General features: G+C 39.9%; 1 protein-coding gene across 1 annotated transcript in view; it reads right to left on the bottom strand.

Annotated features, from left to right (window-relative positions):
- The window catches only part of ZFAND3 (zinc finger AN1-type containing 3), a 327,266-nt gene extending 312,998 nt beyond the window's left edge, over positions 1 to 14,268 (bottom strand). Inside the window, exon 1 of the mRNA XM_027876532.1 lies at positions 14,198 to 14,268. Within this exon, the coding sequence (XP_027732333.1) occupies positions 14,198 to 14,268 (71 nt within the window). The remainder of the gene's footprint in view (positions 1 to 14,197) is intronic.
- Between the last annotated feature and the right edge of the window lie 1,503 nt (positions 14,269 to 15,771).

The following is a 15,771-nucleotide window of genomic DNA, read 5'->3' as shown; positions in this document are numbered from 1 at the left end:
ATACCTACGTTCTTCATATTTAGGTTACAGAAGAAAATTCCTAAACATCAGAAACTATTTGATGAAGTTTTGCAGCAAACTATCATAGAACCTCAACTGACAAAACTAAAATCCAAATGCACACACAGCTCAAACCCTGTTGCTGTGTCAGCAATGTTGTGTGCATAGCACTGTGAGAGATTAAAGTATAATATATATTCTTCACCTAGAAGGCATTTGTGTAGCTTCACTATGAAGTTCAATCAGTTATGGTTTATCAAAGTGATCTACCTTAGCTAACCAAATACAGAAATAGATTGCCTTCATAGTGGTATACATACCATTATCTGAATGTCTGAGTGTGTGAAAGAAGGGGATGATTCTGATGGAAAAGTGGCCACACACCACTAAAACTCCCACTGCAATCATGTCCCTCCTTATAAGGAACATAGGTATGGAACCTATGCTGGGATCAACTTTTCATAAGTTCAGCAAGCTTTCTTCTTCCCAGAGATCTTAATGGAATTCAGTTGTGAAGAGGGTGAGGAGGAAGGGAGAAACCAAAATATTTAACCACTTACTCAATACCGTAAGTGACTTATCAAATTGTCCAACATGTCTTATTTGTCAACCACAGATCTCAAAATCTTATCACCTAAAGTACAAAATATACTCATCACCTAAAGTATAAATGCAAGGCTCCTTATAAAATGCACACACATTTTTAAAAGCAACATCTTACTGAAGCCTTCAAAGAGTTTGAGGGGAAAAAAAAATCTAACCTTAAGTATTCAAGTAGGAAAAAAAATGTGAATAGAAAGTGGTAAGTTTTAAATTGATTACAACTGTCTGCCACTACCTGCTAGGAATCCTCAGTTATTTTAGTCTTCACCAAATTAAAAAGATTGACACTATTTCCAAGAGCAAAGTATATGAAGTACTCAAATGCATTAATTAGTTATTCTTCTTACCTGTCATAAACAGGTAGTATTTAAACTCAGGACTTCTGACTCCACAGGCAGTGCTTTTTCTACTGGGCTAACTTCAGAGTCCAAAGAGTGAGGTTCAGAGGGTCTGAACACATACTAGCCGTGTAGCCCTAAGCAATTAAGACTACAGAAGACTACTGTCTCATACGTCCTCCTTTTCCCACATCCCTTCCTTACCTGGATAAATTTGGGGATCTCTCTCTCGGGCACCTTTTCATTACACACCCGCAATCTCCAGTTCCGGAACTGTATTATTGTTCAGTTGTTTCAGTCGTATCCAACTCTTCAAGACCCCATTTGGGGTTTTCTTAGCAAAGATACCGAATTGATTCTGCCATTTCCTTCTCCAACACAATTTACAGATGAGGAACTGAAGCCAACAGGGTTAAGTGACTTGTCCAGGGTCATACAGCTAATAAGAGTCAGAGGCCAGATTTGAATTCAGGAAGATGAGTCCTCCTGACTTCAGGCCCAGAACTCTATCCACTTTGCCACCTAGCTACCCATCTGAAACTTTGAGCCATGATCAAATCAACTTTACCATCGTTCCTGTCAATTTTATTCCTCCCTTCCCTACCTCCCCCCACAAGGCAGGCCTATAAATTTCCAGACCAAAATGTCCCTCCCTAGCCACCACTCCCTTTGGCTTGCTGTCACCCTCATTAGAAAATAAGCTTCTTGTGTATACGGACCTTCTTCTTTTTGTATTTGTATCCCCAGCACTTAGCACAAAGGTTGGCCCATGGTAAGTGCTTAATAAAAACTTTATTATTAAAAAAAATTACATTCTTCCTTTCCGTATCTTATAACTAAGTAGCAAAAACAGTATCAACCTTCTACATCCTAATGAAGTTATTTATGTAAACTAAAAGGTCATATTCACATAGGCAGTAAAGCATGATAGAGTCCTGGGCTTGGAGTCACTAAGACCTCAGTTCAAATTTCACCTGTAACATTTACTTGCTGGGCAAATCTAGGTTAAGTCACAACCTCTCTGGAAGTTTTCTTAATGCCTACCTCACAGAGTTGTTGTGAGGATCAAATGAAAAAAAGCTTTGTACAAACTTTAAAGTGCTCGATAAATGAAATGCTCTCATCACAAAGCTTTCCTCATAACAACCATGCAAAGTAGTGCAAATATTATTTTACAGAATTTTTTTAAAAGACTCAGAAAATTAAAGAAACTTGTCCAAGACATGTCCAAGATCAGATGGCTACAGAACCTGCATTCATTTATTGCTGCTGAGTTATTTTCAGGCATGTCGAACTCTTCGTGACACCATTTGGGGTTTTCTTGGCAAAGATAGCGGAGTGGTTTGCCATTTCCTTCTCCATTCATTTTACAGATAAGGAAACTGAGGCAAACAGGGTGAAGTGATTTTCCCAGGGTCACACAGCTAGTGTCGGAAGCCAGATTTGAACTCAATAAGATGAATCTTCCTACTTAAGGCCTGAAGCTCTATCCTCTCAGCCATCTAGCTGCCCAGTACTCATATACTTAGGTCTTTTGATTCCAAGTCCTATGTTATTTCAGGAATCATGAAATCCTAAAGTCTCAACCAGAAGAACACAAAGTACAGGCATATCTAGTTCTGGAATAAAAGCTAAATCACTAACTTTTTACATTTATAAACTTCATTTGCAGTACAGCAAATGAACAAAAACAAAACAAAATCTTAATTCCTGCAATAAGCCACTGAGGTTTTTTGTTTTTGTTGTTTCTATATTTTAGAAGCTGAGAAGAATCAAATCAACCTCTATAGAGATACAATCCTGTCATCTCCTACCCCACCACAGGTAAATTCTAAAATGAAGCAATAGAAAGTTAGTTACTAACTACAATCAAAACCCTTTTCCGGTATATTTACTGATATAATTTTTAAAATTAAAATTTTTTTAAACAATAGCTAACAGATTAACACTATGGAATGATAAAGGCACATTTGTAAATTCTAACAATTCTTTTTTTAATGAGATCACATAGTCCACTGTGTTGAAATAATGCCTAACATTTCTTAATTCCTCAAATTGCAAATATGGGCATACTTAAACTTATACTAACTCTTAAATAGCATTCAATTTTTCAGAGCAATAACTTAAAACATGAGGCTAAAGGTAAAGCCTCAATCACATGAATTTTGTTGGTAAATATCATGTGCATGTATATTAACATGTACAGCTCATTTTTGAAAAAAGCTTTATTTTTTATGGGTTAGTGAAAATGTACAAACCATCATCAACAAAAAACTTTGCCCCTCTCTCCTTAGTCTAAGTTTATTTTCCCCCTCTAACATTTTTCCTTAAAAAAAAAAGTTTCTTAAGCAAAAAAGCTCAAAGTTCAAATATATAATTAACTAAATCAAGTTGGATGCTACTTATTACTTTCTTAACTAAAACAGAATTTTCATGTGATCAGCATTAAAGATAATGTATTTCAAATGCCACTGGACTCTCAATAAATACCACCATTTCATATGCATCAAAAATACAAATACATGTCCTTTAAGACATCCCTTAAAACAAACATCTATTAATGTATCAAAAACATTGTTTTCACAGTGAATAGACTAGTTTTGGGAAAGGTAATCTTTTGAAGTATTAGAAGCCACTGAGCCATGTCTTACTATGTTTCCACAACATTTTAAATTATGTGATGAAATATTATGCTGTAATGCCTAATTCTCCATTTAATAACACTTGCTCTACAATAAGCACTAACACAGCAGCTATCATCAGATGATCTGAGTCCTTTTGAAATATTCAGTAAGGTTCACAAAAGCCCTATGAATCTGATATTAATTCTGTTTTCCATAGCAGATTTTTAAAACATAATCACTGTACTACACAAAGCAAAACCCAGTGCTAGGACAAAAGGAAGAAAATTTTCTAGACAAGATGTATTAAGTCTGTCGCACTGGACTATATCCTAAATAAAAATAGTGGAAAGTATCATTTTTACCCTTCATTCTCCCAATTCTTCACAAATCTTTCTCCGAATACTTCACAGAAAGAAACACTTCATGCTCCCCCTATCTCTGATACAACATTTCTTTCAGTGACCCTTTACCCTTTGGTGAGCGGGGTCATTTCAAAATGACTCCTGCTTAAAGAACAAAAGGTTAAGACAGTCCGATGCCTCTTAACCTTTTCAACAAGTTGCAAATCCAGAATCATAGCAATCTTCTCCGTCCACCCTGCCTTAAACATCAAAAAACGTGTAGAGCTTCTGTACTGCCAAGAAGAGGAGCTGTTCTAATTCCCACACTTAGCAACAAATAAAAGAGCTTAGTCCAGAAAAAGTAAATCAAAATAATGAGAAAATCAGTAGTCTGGCCCAGAAAGACTAGACCTAAGAAAGGGCAGAGAGGGTTTGTTTTTACAGGTTATTACTATAGACAAGAGGAACAAAGGTGTCTTCACCAAAACCATGACTAACAAACAATGGGAAACTACTTGAAATGCAGAGTAGAAGTTTTAGAACAACTACAATAAACCAGATTACAAACTTAGGCACCTTCTCTTAGAACTGCTTCAGGACAGCTGCCTAGAGCACACACTAAGGTTAAGTGACTGACCTAGGATCAGAAAGCCTATATGTTTCAGAAGCAGGACTTTAACCCAGGCCAAAGTTCTAACCACTACTCTACACAGCTTCTCACATAAGATTTGGAATCACTGAACCCAGGCCCCTGTAATTTTGTGGATGAGAAAACTAAGGCCTAGAGAAAATGAAATAAAATAGAATGTTTTATTTCCACCTCCTCTCTCCTCACTCAAATTTGTTTCTCAACTCTAGAGGATATAAAGGAAGCACCCATAAGGGTTGAAGGCTGATGTCCACCATACCCAATTATTCTTTTTTCTGGCTACCACCAATCTCATTATCCTCTAACATGTTCATAAGCTGCTACCATCTCTCTTCTTACCTTATATACCCATCTAGTATATAACTTTTCCTCCCTCATTTCCACACATCAGTGTCGAAATATAAATTCACACATTTCACTCTTTATTCCCACCCTAACAAAGAGTGTGCATAACACAATGCTTATTCAATATTTGGGTATCCATACATAAAGAGCAAAGGAGACCCCCCCCAAAAAAAAATACAGCCTTTGTCTGATGGCACTAAGTACAGGTTTAATGATCATTTACAATCTAAACATCAAGCCAAAAATAAAAGTGATTTAGGAGGACCACTTCCAACATAAAAAGTCTCATTATGCATGCAATTTTCTTATTAAACTCTACAGCTATCAAATCTGGGACATTAAACCTGTTGAAGATAGGGACCCTAATATGTTTTAAACAATGCCATCGAGTAATAAGTTAATACTTTTCCTCCAAGATTGAACTTCCCATTTACAAAAAGACTTTTTAGCTTGATTTAAGTCATAAGGCCTTGTCCAATGTGCACTAAAAGTTGAACATTACAATTGGAAAGTTGCTGAAATCTGTGAAAAACAAATTATCTAGGGACAGCTAGGTATCACAGTAGATAGAGCTCTGACTTTGGAGTCAGGAGGACCTGAGTTCAAATCTGCCCTCAGACACTTGACACTTACTAGCTTTGTGACTCTGGACAAGTCACTTAATCCTGATTGCCTCACACACAAAAAAAAATTTATCTAGTATACCCGTCAACAGATTGGTAGATTCAGTCATGGACAATACAGCTGTTCCCCTTCTTAATCTTAACCAAAAGATTAAGATAACTTGCCAATGTACACACTATTTGGATGTTATTAATGGTCATTATTAACAAACACTCCATTAACAAGGTGAACAGCTGAGCTGCTTTACTATTTAAAGAGCCAAACTAGTTATTTATGTATAACAAAATGTTACATAGGATAATATATAGGCACATACAGAATGTTATTGAAAAACTTAAGTTTTCTGGATGTCAGTGGTAACTAAGCAAGAAAAATACAGCTGGAGATTATACCACACTAAATGATATAGCACCTATGCCTTCCTAGGTGGAGGTAATACAAATCATTAAAATCTTAGGATCCTGGAGTTGGAAGAAGCCTTGCAAGTTAAGTGAACAAACTTCCACGGGAAGCATAAAATTCCAACATCCCCAACCTGTGGTCATCGAGCCTCTAACTGAAGACCTCTCTTGGGGAAGAACTCACTACTCCCAAGTCAGTTGCTTTATAACTGAAATACACCACATAACTCAAATATACATCCTCCCTTATATACAAATGCTGTAATTTGCTGGGAAATGCACTTATCTCTAATCTTATCAAGAGCCGTTATCCAAGATTTATATTTGTTAATATAAATAGTCTAGTTCTACAAAAACCACTTAAAAGCTCAAGATGAACACCCTTAAAAAAAAGAAAAAACCTAGCTAAAACAAAGGCTTAACCTTTTTTGTGTCATGGACACTTTGGTTGTCTGGTAAAGTCTATAAATTTCTTCTCAAAATAACATTTGTACATTTAGTATAAAATAAAATATATAGGATTACAAAGGAAACCAATGATACTGAAACAAAGATATAATTTTTTTTCCCCATCTAAGTTCACTGATTCCCTGAAACCTACGTGTAGAAGCCAAGTTAACAATCTCTGACCTAACCATTACAACAATAATTTCACTTGGATCTGATATGGGACCCTTCAACAAATGGAGGGGAGCATGCAGAAAAAGACAGCTAGAGTCACTAGGATTGGGAATATCTGAGTGCAATAGTCTCTGACTCAGAAGGAATCCTTTCAATCCCTGTTTTTAGCCTCATATACCTACCTTGGATTTGTAAAGAAAACAGCTCCATTTGTCTTTCTCATTACAAAACTACAGAACCCCTAAATCTCCAGGCTACCCAGAACTGGTCCACTACCTGAACAAAAAAAGGAGCTATGCCTTTGGCTTCATTTCTTCTAAGCAGGATGAAGCAGAATAGAGATAGCAATGAGGTGTAATAATATATCCATCTTGTACCCTTCTCATGAGTATATCCACTATCAAAAAACCCTGCAGTTGGTCAAAACCTCCCAATAAATTTATCTGTTGAAATAGCCATAAAATCATTTGTTTGGTACTAAACAAAGGAAAACCCCAATGAATCATTCATTAGCCATCATAATAAGTCCCAAGTTATGCTTACTAGCTATGTGACCCTGGGCAAGTCACTTAACCCTGATTGCCTCATAAAAAAAGAAAGCCCCAAGTTAAACACTAAAATTTGTTTAAGTTCTAATTCTAATAATTGGCTAAAGGATAAAGAGAACGATAAACTGACTTAACAATGGCATTCTTCCTCTAGAAACTGTATAGACTTAGGCTAGAATACAATTAACTACATAAAGACAGTTATATGACAGAATTAGACTATAAGCCAAAGACGCATACTAAGATAAAAAGAAAAGAGATTATGTCAATTCTGGACACCTGAGATTTTTAGTAGGGGCAGTGTAATGTAGTACAAAGAATGAAACCTAGATATGAAATCAAGAAAGATATGGATTCAAATTCTGAACCAATACTGACTACCCAAGATTACAGGCAAATCACAACCTTTTTGAGGCTTTCCTCATCTGTACAATGGAGTCAGTGATAGCTATTTCATAAGGTTGCTCTGAGATTCAAGTAAGAATAAACAGAGTATTTTATATACCTTATAGTTCTATTATCTTTCATAATCTAAACAGAGTCCCATATAGCTAAACAAGACAGAAATCTGAACATTTAAGTCAATATTCATTATAACTGAATACAGGTGACACGGAATAAAGGCATAGATAAGTTAGACCAGCACTGGTGGAGAGAACAGCCACACTGATGAGATAACCAATCCAAAGCATTCATTAAAATCAGAAATACCTGGACCAAATACAAGAAAAAGCTTTGTTTCCTAGTTTGTTAAGACGCTTGGGACCTTTCTTTGAAAGTAAAAGGGAGTTTTACGTATAGGCAGACAAAGGTTGATCAGTCCTAACTCACAATGTTGTAATTCCAATTCCAGTCACAGCATTTGTTACAAGTCAACATAAAACATGTGATACAGTGGAAAGAACATTGGGATCTATCCTATAATTAGAGGGCCTGTGTTCAAATCCCAGCTCTGCCACTTACCATCTATGTAACTTTCAATAAATTCCTCCCCCTCTTTAGGCCTCAGTTCCCTCCTCTGTAAAACAGAGAAGAGTTGGACTCTATAATCTCCAACGTCCTTTCCAGCTCTAGACCTATGAGCCTGATGTTATACAATTTAATGTGTACTAAGGGGTAACTGGAACCTACTGAACAAAATATTTCTGAGCTTGTTTTGGAATCTGAACCTGAATCTCAAAGGAAATACCACACTTACTATCCTAAAATAGACTCTCAGGATTTGTTTGTTTTTTTTTTTTTAATTGTTCACAGGGTTCTCACCCCTCCGATTTTTCCAGCCATGATTGTTTACGAAGACAAATATTAAACTTTGACACCAACAAAGGTCTATAAGGAGACCTTTAGTCAGAAGTTTACTCTGAGACTTCTCATCAAAATAAGGAAAGGTAGGGCTATGAACTTCTTAGGACAGTGCTGAAAAAGGCCTTTAAAATATAAAAAAGGAAGTACCTGTTTGATCAGTGTTAACAGTTCTGATTCTGAAAAGCTAACAGCTTTGAAAATAACAGAAATAGAAAAACTAAATTTTTAAAAAAGACCTAAACTTCACTTTCTAAATTATTCCTATCATTCCTAGAACAAATTTCACACTCTCAAATTCAACTACCATGTATTAAAGGGTATTATGTACAAATTGTTCAGTCATTTTTTCAATCATATCCGACACCATTTGGGGTTTTCTTGGCAAAGATATTGGAATGGTTTGCCATTTCCTTCTCCAGCTCATTTTACAGAGGAGGAAACTGAGGCAAACAGGGTTAAATGACTTGCCCAGGGTCACACAGCTAGTAAGTATGTAAGTGTTAGAGGCCAGATGTGAACTCAGTAAGACAAGCCTTTCTGACTCCAAGCCTGGGCTCTATCCACTGAGCCACCTAATTGCCCATTATATGCAAAGTCCTACATGTTTTATGGATAACTCAAATGAAAAGGGGACAGTTTTTAATGTGCATATACTGAATTTTAATCTCTGATCTACCTGCAGGTGTATATATAATAATCAAAGGTCTAGATTAACTGCATAAGCAAACAGTATATCTTATTTTTAAAGGAACATTTCAATGGTTTACATAATCAAGGGCTAATCAGTGGCATCACTGGAATGAACATTTAACTGATTAACTAGTGATTCATGTTGTGTTCAAAATGAACTAGAAAGTTGAAGCTAAACTGCTAAAGTACAGCAAAATGTTCTAGTTGGGAAACATAAGAAACAAAACTAGATTCTATCAATAATCATATTGGTATAGTACCAACCATGTCAAGCAAATGACACATGTAATATCATACAAACCCTAAAGTCTGATCTCAACATAAATGTCCATTAGGCTGTTATTTAACAAGACTAGTCAGTAAACCTTTTAACTGATCAAAACGAAATGGGATGAAACTAATCGTAATATTTGCAACTTCTTTATATCTATTTTTTTCCAAGAATGGAATTTATTTTGTATTTAAAAATCAGTGCTCCAATTTTTCAAAACTACAAATTTCTTCATGTTGAGTTATCTCTTCATTTAAAAAAACCTATGAATGTATTTTGTAATTCTTTTCCCTGACCTCTAAAATTTCTAAATTCTTTAGTGAATTTGTTCTTGTTTAGGATTCACAATGGTTATCTTTAACAGGCCTAGGTAGAAGGCAAAATGCTTCAGCTACAGAGAACAAAAAGTAAAGCATTTCTCCTTGACAAGTGCCTAAAGAAAATTTATCCTATGTGATTTGTTTTCTGACATGATTACTGCATTACCTTCTTATCATAAAAAGGTACATTATAAATTGAAATAACCCAATAATAGTTTCCTATATTGTCCTTAATTGTCCATAGAGACATTAAATAATCTGCTATCTCATCAAACCTCAAATAACGTGGAATCTCATCAAAAGACATATATTATGAATAAAAGTACAGATGACAGCCCATCCGTGACCACACACACACACACACACACACACACACACACACACACACACACACCGCCCAGGATTTTATATCCATCAGTGCTATACAGGAGACCTGCTCGATCTGCTAGAAGTCTTCCTCTAGCTCTTTTTACATTTAGAGAGGATTGTTGGAGTACTCAAGTGATCAAGTATTTTATTAATAGTATCTGACCAGCTCTCTTTTGCAATAAAATATTTACTCAATGATGTTCCTTACACGACTCATATCAAACTCAGTGGACCACTTACTAAGAAAATCACCAATTAACATCATCTCTGTTCTACTGTCTTTTTATTTATTTTACTAAACATTCCCAATTACATTTTAGCCTGCAGTGAGTATGACACCTTCACCTTACACAGAATGAGTCTGCGTCACAAATGAAAAGAAGATGCAGCTTAGTAGTCTCTCCAATGCTTTGAGTCACAGATTAATACAGCTTAAACTCATTTGAGACACAGAACTTCCTAAGGTTCCCACATTACTGTGATACAAGTAGAGCTCATCTTTAAAACCTTTTAAAGAATAACAAGAAAATTTAACAAGTTTTGAGAGCTAAATATCAAATAGTATTATCTAACCTGCAGTACTGCTCAGAAAGGTCATTTCTGTCTTTCCCAATATCCTGCCCAATCACCTTCTCCACGGGCCTACATACAGCATTTAATTCTTGTACTACATTTTCAGTCTTCATTCTATCCCTCCATGTTTTCTAGATCTGCTCTTAAGTCACTTCAACTTTACTTTCAAAGACAGTGCGGCTAATCAGTATATCCCAGGTGTCCAAACCATTTAAGATTGTTTAGACTACACCTCCCCCCCCCCCCCCGCCCAAAAAAACCCCACAGAGATCACTTACAACTGATTTGACAAATATCAACCAATCTATTTTCAGCACAATTATCTAAATATCTAATGAGTCAGTGAGATGCAGCATTCAATTTGTACTTCACTACAAGTCTGAATATTATAAAATAGAAATATTCTACTATATTATTTCATCCTAAAAACACCAACCTTGTTATAATGCTTGCTACATAGGAGGGCAATTTTAATATAAACTAGGTTAGGCTGGTTTACTCTAAGACCACATGAAAGGAAATTGGTTTATGTATGTGAAGAACTAGAATAGGGATCTTTAACATTTTTTGTTAGGAACTTTTTCTTAAGAATGTTTTTAAATGTATAAGTGCACATGCATTAAGAACATTTGCCATTTATCAATATCTTACTAAAGGGAGCCCAAACATTTCCACATTTAACATTTGCTATCACCAGTTTCACAAAGTGGTGAATGGCATAAGGAATGGAAGCCAGATTGTGAAAATAATAGAACCATTATTAAGTCTGGTGGCAATAGATTCCTCTAAAGGAACCAGCTTCTCTGGCTTCCTTCAAGTCCCAGACAAAATCCCACCTCCTATAGGAAACCTTTCCTGCTGCTCTTCCATAATGTTAGTGCCTTCCCTCTATTACTTCCAATTTATCCTCTACATACAGCTTGTTTGTACATAGTTGTTTGAATGTTATCTCTCCCAACAGACTGTGAGTTCCTTAAAAGGTGGGATTGTCTTGTTTCTTTTTGTAGCCCCAGTGCTTAGTACGGTGCCTGGCACATAGTAGGAATTTAATGTTTACTGACTCCAAAAGCAAAATTTGCAGTTTGGGCCCTTCACTGGTTTACTTTTTTAGAGGTACAAATTCCACTGGGTGCCAGAATATAGAATATTTTCAAAGACCCTCCCCTTTCCTGAAAGTGGGAAGGCAATTACAACCTAACAAAGCCCAAATTTCACCGTAGAAAATGCATCCCACAAATTTACACTCTTAGCAAACGTTTGTTTGGAGTTGAGCATCTCAAAAAAAAAATTAAAACAAAATATGTTGGATGTTGCAAATGTATAACTCATATCAAACTGCTTGCCGTCTTGAGGAGGGGGTAGGGAAGGAGAAAAATTTGGAACTCAAAATCTTATTAAAAATGAATGTTGAAAACTATCTTTACATGTAACTGGAAAAAATAAAATCCTACTTACAAAAAAAGAAAAGAAAGAAACAAAAAATGTTGGGGCAGCAAAGTTGCACAGTGGTTAGTTAGCACACTGGTCAGCATTCTGGTCAGCACACTGGTCCTGGAGTCAGAAGGACCTGAATTCAAATTCAGCCTCAAACACTTACTAGCTGTGGGACCCTGGGCAAGTCACTTAACCTCAACTGCTTCCCTGAAAACAGGAAAAGAAAATGTGTTCATAATTAAGTCCATCATTTCTAGTAAAAGAGACTTATTCTTTTGAGCCTGTAAGACACATCACTACTACCATTTTCTTCTGTGAAAATACATTATTCTAAGTTTTCATTAATGGAGATGAGGATTGTCTATGACTTCAATGGTATAAGGAACTCTTGAATAAGGAAATTCCCTCTACCAAAGCAGGTTAGCACCTCCTCTGCAATTTATAGTCACAGAGAGTTGTGTGGAGCACTAACAGGTTAAGTGACTTTTCCAGGGTCACATAGTCAGTGTATGTCAGAGGCAGGACCAGAAGAACTCAGGATTTCTTGGTTTGCAGAAGAGCTCTCCATCCATATTAACTACCACCAGCATAGGTTATCTATAACATTCCACTGAGAAAATGTATATTAGTGATGTAGAGAGGATAAAAATAAGATAACGTTCATGGTCTTTGTCACCAAGCAAGCCCAAATATAACATGAAAAAAGGTCAGACATTTTTAAAACACTTTTCACCTATCAAACTATGAGCACTGTTCCTCTTAGAGAAGTTAAGGTCACAAAAAGTTTCAGACCAAGTATCAAAAACACAAGTCCTATATGTTTAGCATAGGCCTGGAATAGAAATAGCAGCATTCTCTCTAATTCAGAAGAGTATCACTAAAGATAAAAATAATTTCCTCAACAGTTTTAAATGTTTCAACAACACTTTTAAGTAATGGCCCCAAGAAGACAAACTTACTGCTAAGAAATTGACTTTCAAAATATCCTGGGTATTAGTTGTCATGAGCAGCTAGCTACTTTTAAGCCTCACACCTTCATATAATAAACTACTATCAGATGATTCCTGTGACACTAGATTTTTTTCGATGCGATGTTGCAAACACTGTACACAAGTTCTTTTGTCTATCAGTATGAAAGAAAACTTCGGTCAAAAAACACTGGACTTAAACCTTCAGTACCTTAGCCTTTAGCTACAGCTCATTTTCAGACTTCCAACTTTGGCCTTCCACTAGGAAGCGCAGACTGTCATAAAGCAACCATCTATCACCAAGTCTAAAGATTTCCTTTCCCCCCTTTACAATATTCCCTTCACTAGCCAGACTGATTAGGCAAGGTGTTTTGACAGGAAGATTTTTGTGCTGCCTCTTCTATTTAAAACAAAAAATGACACACACTAAACAACTTTTAAGGACAACTCCAAAAAAGGCAGGAGATTACTTTGCTAGAATGCCTCTTACACCAGCTCAGGGCTCTGCCCTCGATAAAGAAAAGCAAATAGGGCATTGGGATATAATTTAGGAAGTGATTATGCAAGCTTCTGGGGCGGGGAGGGGGGTGGAAGGGAAGAGAGGAAATACCCTCTTGCAGCCTGGGCACAAGCCCAGACCCCAACCGAGATGCTGGAGGGGGATGGGAGAAACTCTTTGCTGGGGGGCGGGGAGGACGACCCGTCTGGCACCGAGAGCGGCAACTACGCGCGGCATTCCCTCCCCCATCAAGAAGGGGGGTATAGAAGAGTGGGAGGGGGGCAGAAAAGAAGGAAAGGGGGACACAAAGGTTCGAGGGGAAGGGGACAGAAAGGTTCGGGGGGAAGAGGACAGAAAAGTGGGGAAGGGATAAAAAGGTGCAAGGGGAGAGGGCAGAAATGTGCAGGAGAGAGAGTAAGAAGGTGAAAGGGGAGGGGGTTGCAAAGGTGCAGAGTAAGAGGACAGAAAAGTGGGGGGAGGGGGATAGGAAGGTGGGGGAGGAAGGAGGAGCCCAGGGCACAGCTCCCTCCCCCTCCCCGGTCCAGGCCCGGCCTCGGGACACTACCCCAGCTCCCCCCGTAGGCCCGACCAGGGCCTAACACTGCGTCCCCCGCCCCCGGCCCCTGCCCACCCCGTGCCGACCCCAGCGTCCCAGCCCCGACCCCGGCACTCACCCCCAAAAGCCGCAGGGGCATCGCGGCGGCAGGCTGGGCGCTTTGCTGCGCTCGCTCCCGGCGTCTCCCATGGTGCTCGGCGGCAGCGGTGCTCGGCGGCGGCGGCAGCGACGGCGGCCGGGGCCCGTGGAGGACGAGGCGGAGGCGGAGGCGAAGGCTGAGGCGGCGGCGACGGCGGCAGCAGCGGTGGCGTCGGGGGGCTCGAGGCGGGGGGAGGGGGAGCGCGCGGGCAGGAGCGAGTCCGGGGCTCGGAGCCGGGATTCCAGGCCGGTCAGCTGGAGGCGGGCCGCACCACTCGGCCTGCGGAAACGGGGGTGGGAGAGGCGGTGCGTGGTGAGGGGAGGGGAGCCCGAGAGGAAGGAAAGGAGGTGTGTTGATGGAAGGAGGGACCCACGGGGGAGGAGGGAAGACCGGCACCCTCGGCAGGTCCCACCGCCGCTCCCTGGCCCGAGAGATGTCCCCGTGCCGCGGCGCTGGCCCCCCTGGTCCCTCCGCTCTGGGCTAGCGGCAGCCGCGGCGGAGCCCCCGGGGTCCAGCTTACTCCGTAATACACACACCCGGCCCGCCCCTCCCCGGAGGCTGCGCTGACCGGACAATGGCCGCTTCCTCCTCCCCCCTCCTCCTGCCCCAACTTTACTGCCCCACCCCTCCTCTCGGGTCGAGAATGGTCTCGCCCGGGGGAAGAGCCGACGCCAAGGCCCCAGCAGCTGATCAGCTGGGATCCGGGCGTGCCACTCTTTCCCGGCTCCGCGAAAGAGAGGTCGGGAGGGAAGAGGAGGAGAAGGGAAGCCGCAGGCAGAAACCTGCGCGCCTCAGAACTGTTCGGTCACTTCAGGACAGGCTTGGGAAGCGCCTCGATATTTCTCACATTTTCAAAAGGAATCACTCTCTCGCGCTTTCCCTTTCTCCAAGAAAAAGGGAACAGGGCTCCTGAGTACCTGGAGGAGTATCCTTGCTTCCCCACCTCCGTGAGAGTGGTAGATGCAAGGAGGGAGGGAGGGGGGAGGGGAGGGAGTAGAAGCGGTTGTTTAGGGTGAGAGGGGGACCATTCCCTGGAGCAGGAGTGACCGGGTGCGCATGCGTCCGGGGAAACCCTTTCTCCTCCTGCGGCGACCTGGGTCGGGGGGAGGGGCCAAGAGTCTCCTCCCGGAAGCGAGTGGGCGGGATCTGATCCTGTCTCCTCTCCCCCACTCCTTCACTTCTCCCTCCTCTCTCTTCTCCCGGAGTTTCTGAATTGCAGGTGGTCACCGACTTGGACCTCCCCGTTATCCTTTTCCCGTGAGCGTGTTTCTATGCCTCGAGTCACCCAGAGCGAAGAATCCAACCTAACTCCCCGCCCTTTCCTACCTTTTTTGCCTTTCTTTGTATTCCAGCGCTTAGCACTCGGTTTGTGGCTCTAGTAATCGCTTTAATAGATGCTCTTTGACCTGGGATCCACAGGGTAGCAACCTGCCCCACCCCCTTCCTCTGAGATGTTTGATTCCCAATATCACCTGGAAATTAACCCATTTCTTCACTACCACGACAAAGGACAGCCTTAAGCTTTTTCTTCCAAACTTACCCCTTTTTTAAAA

This window comes from Vombatus ursinus, unplaced genomic scaffold, assembly GCF_900497805.2.
Source record: "Vombatus ursinus unplaced genomic scaffold, bare-nosed wombat genome assembly UNPS02014811.1, whole genome shotgun sequence".
In the NCBI taxonomy this organism is placed as follows: domain Eukaryota; kingdom Metazoa; phylum Chordata; class Mammalia; order Diprotodontia; family Vombatidae; genus Vombatus; species Vombatus ursinus.
Note: the sequence above shows the minus strand (reverse complement) of the source record. Positions and strands in the feature narration are given on the sequence as shown.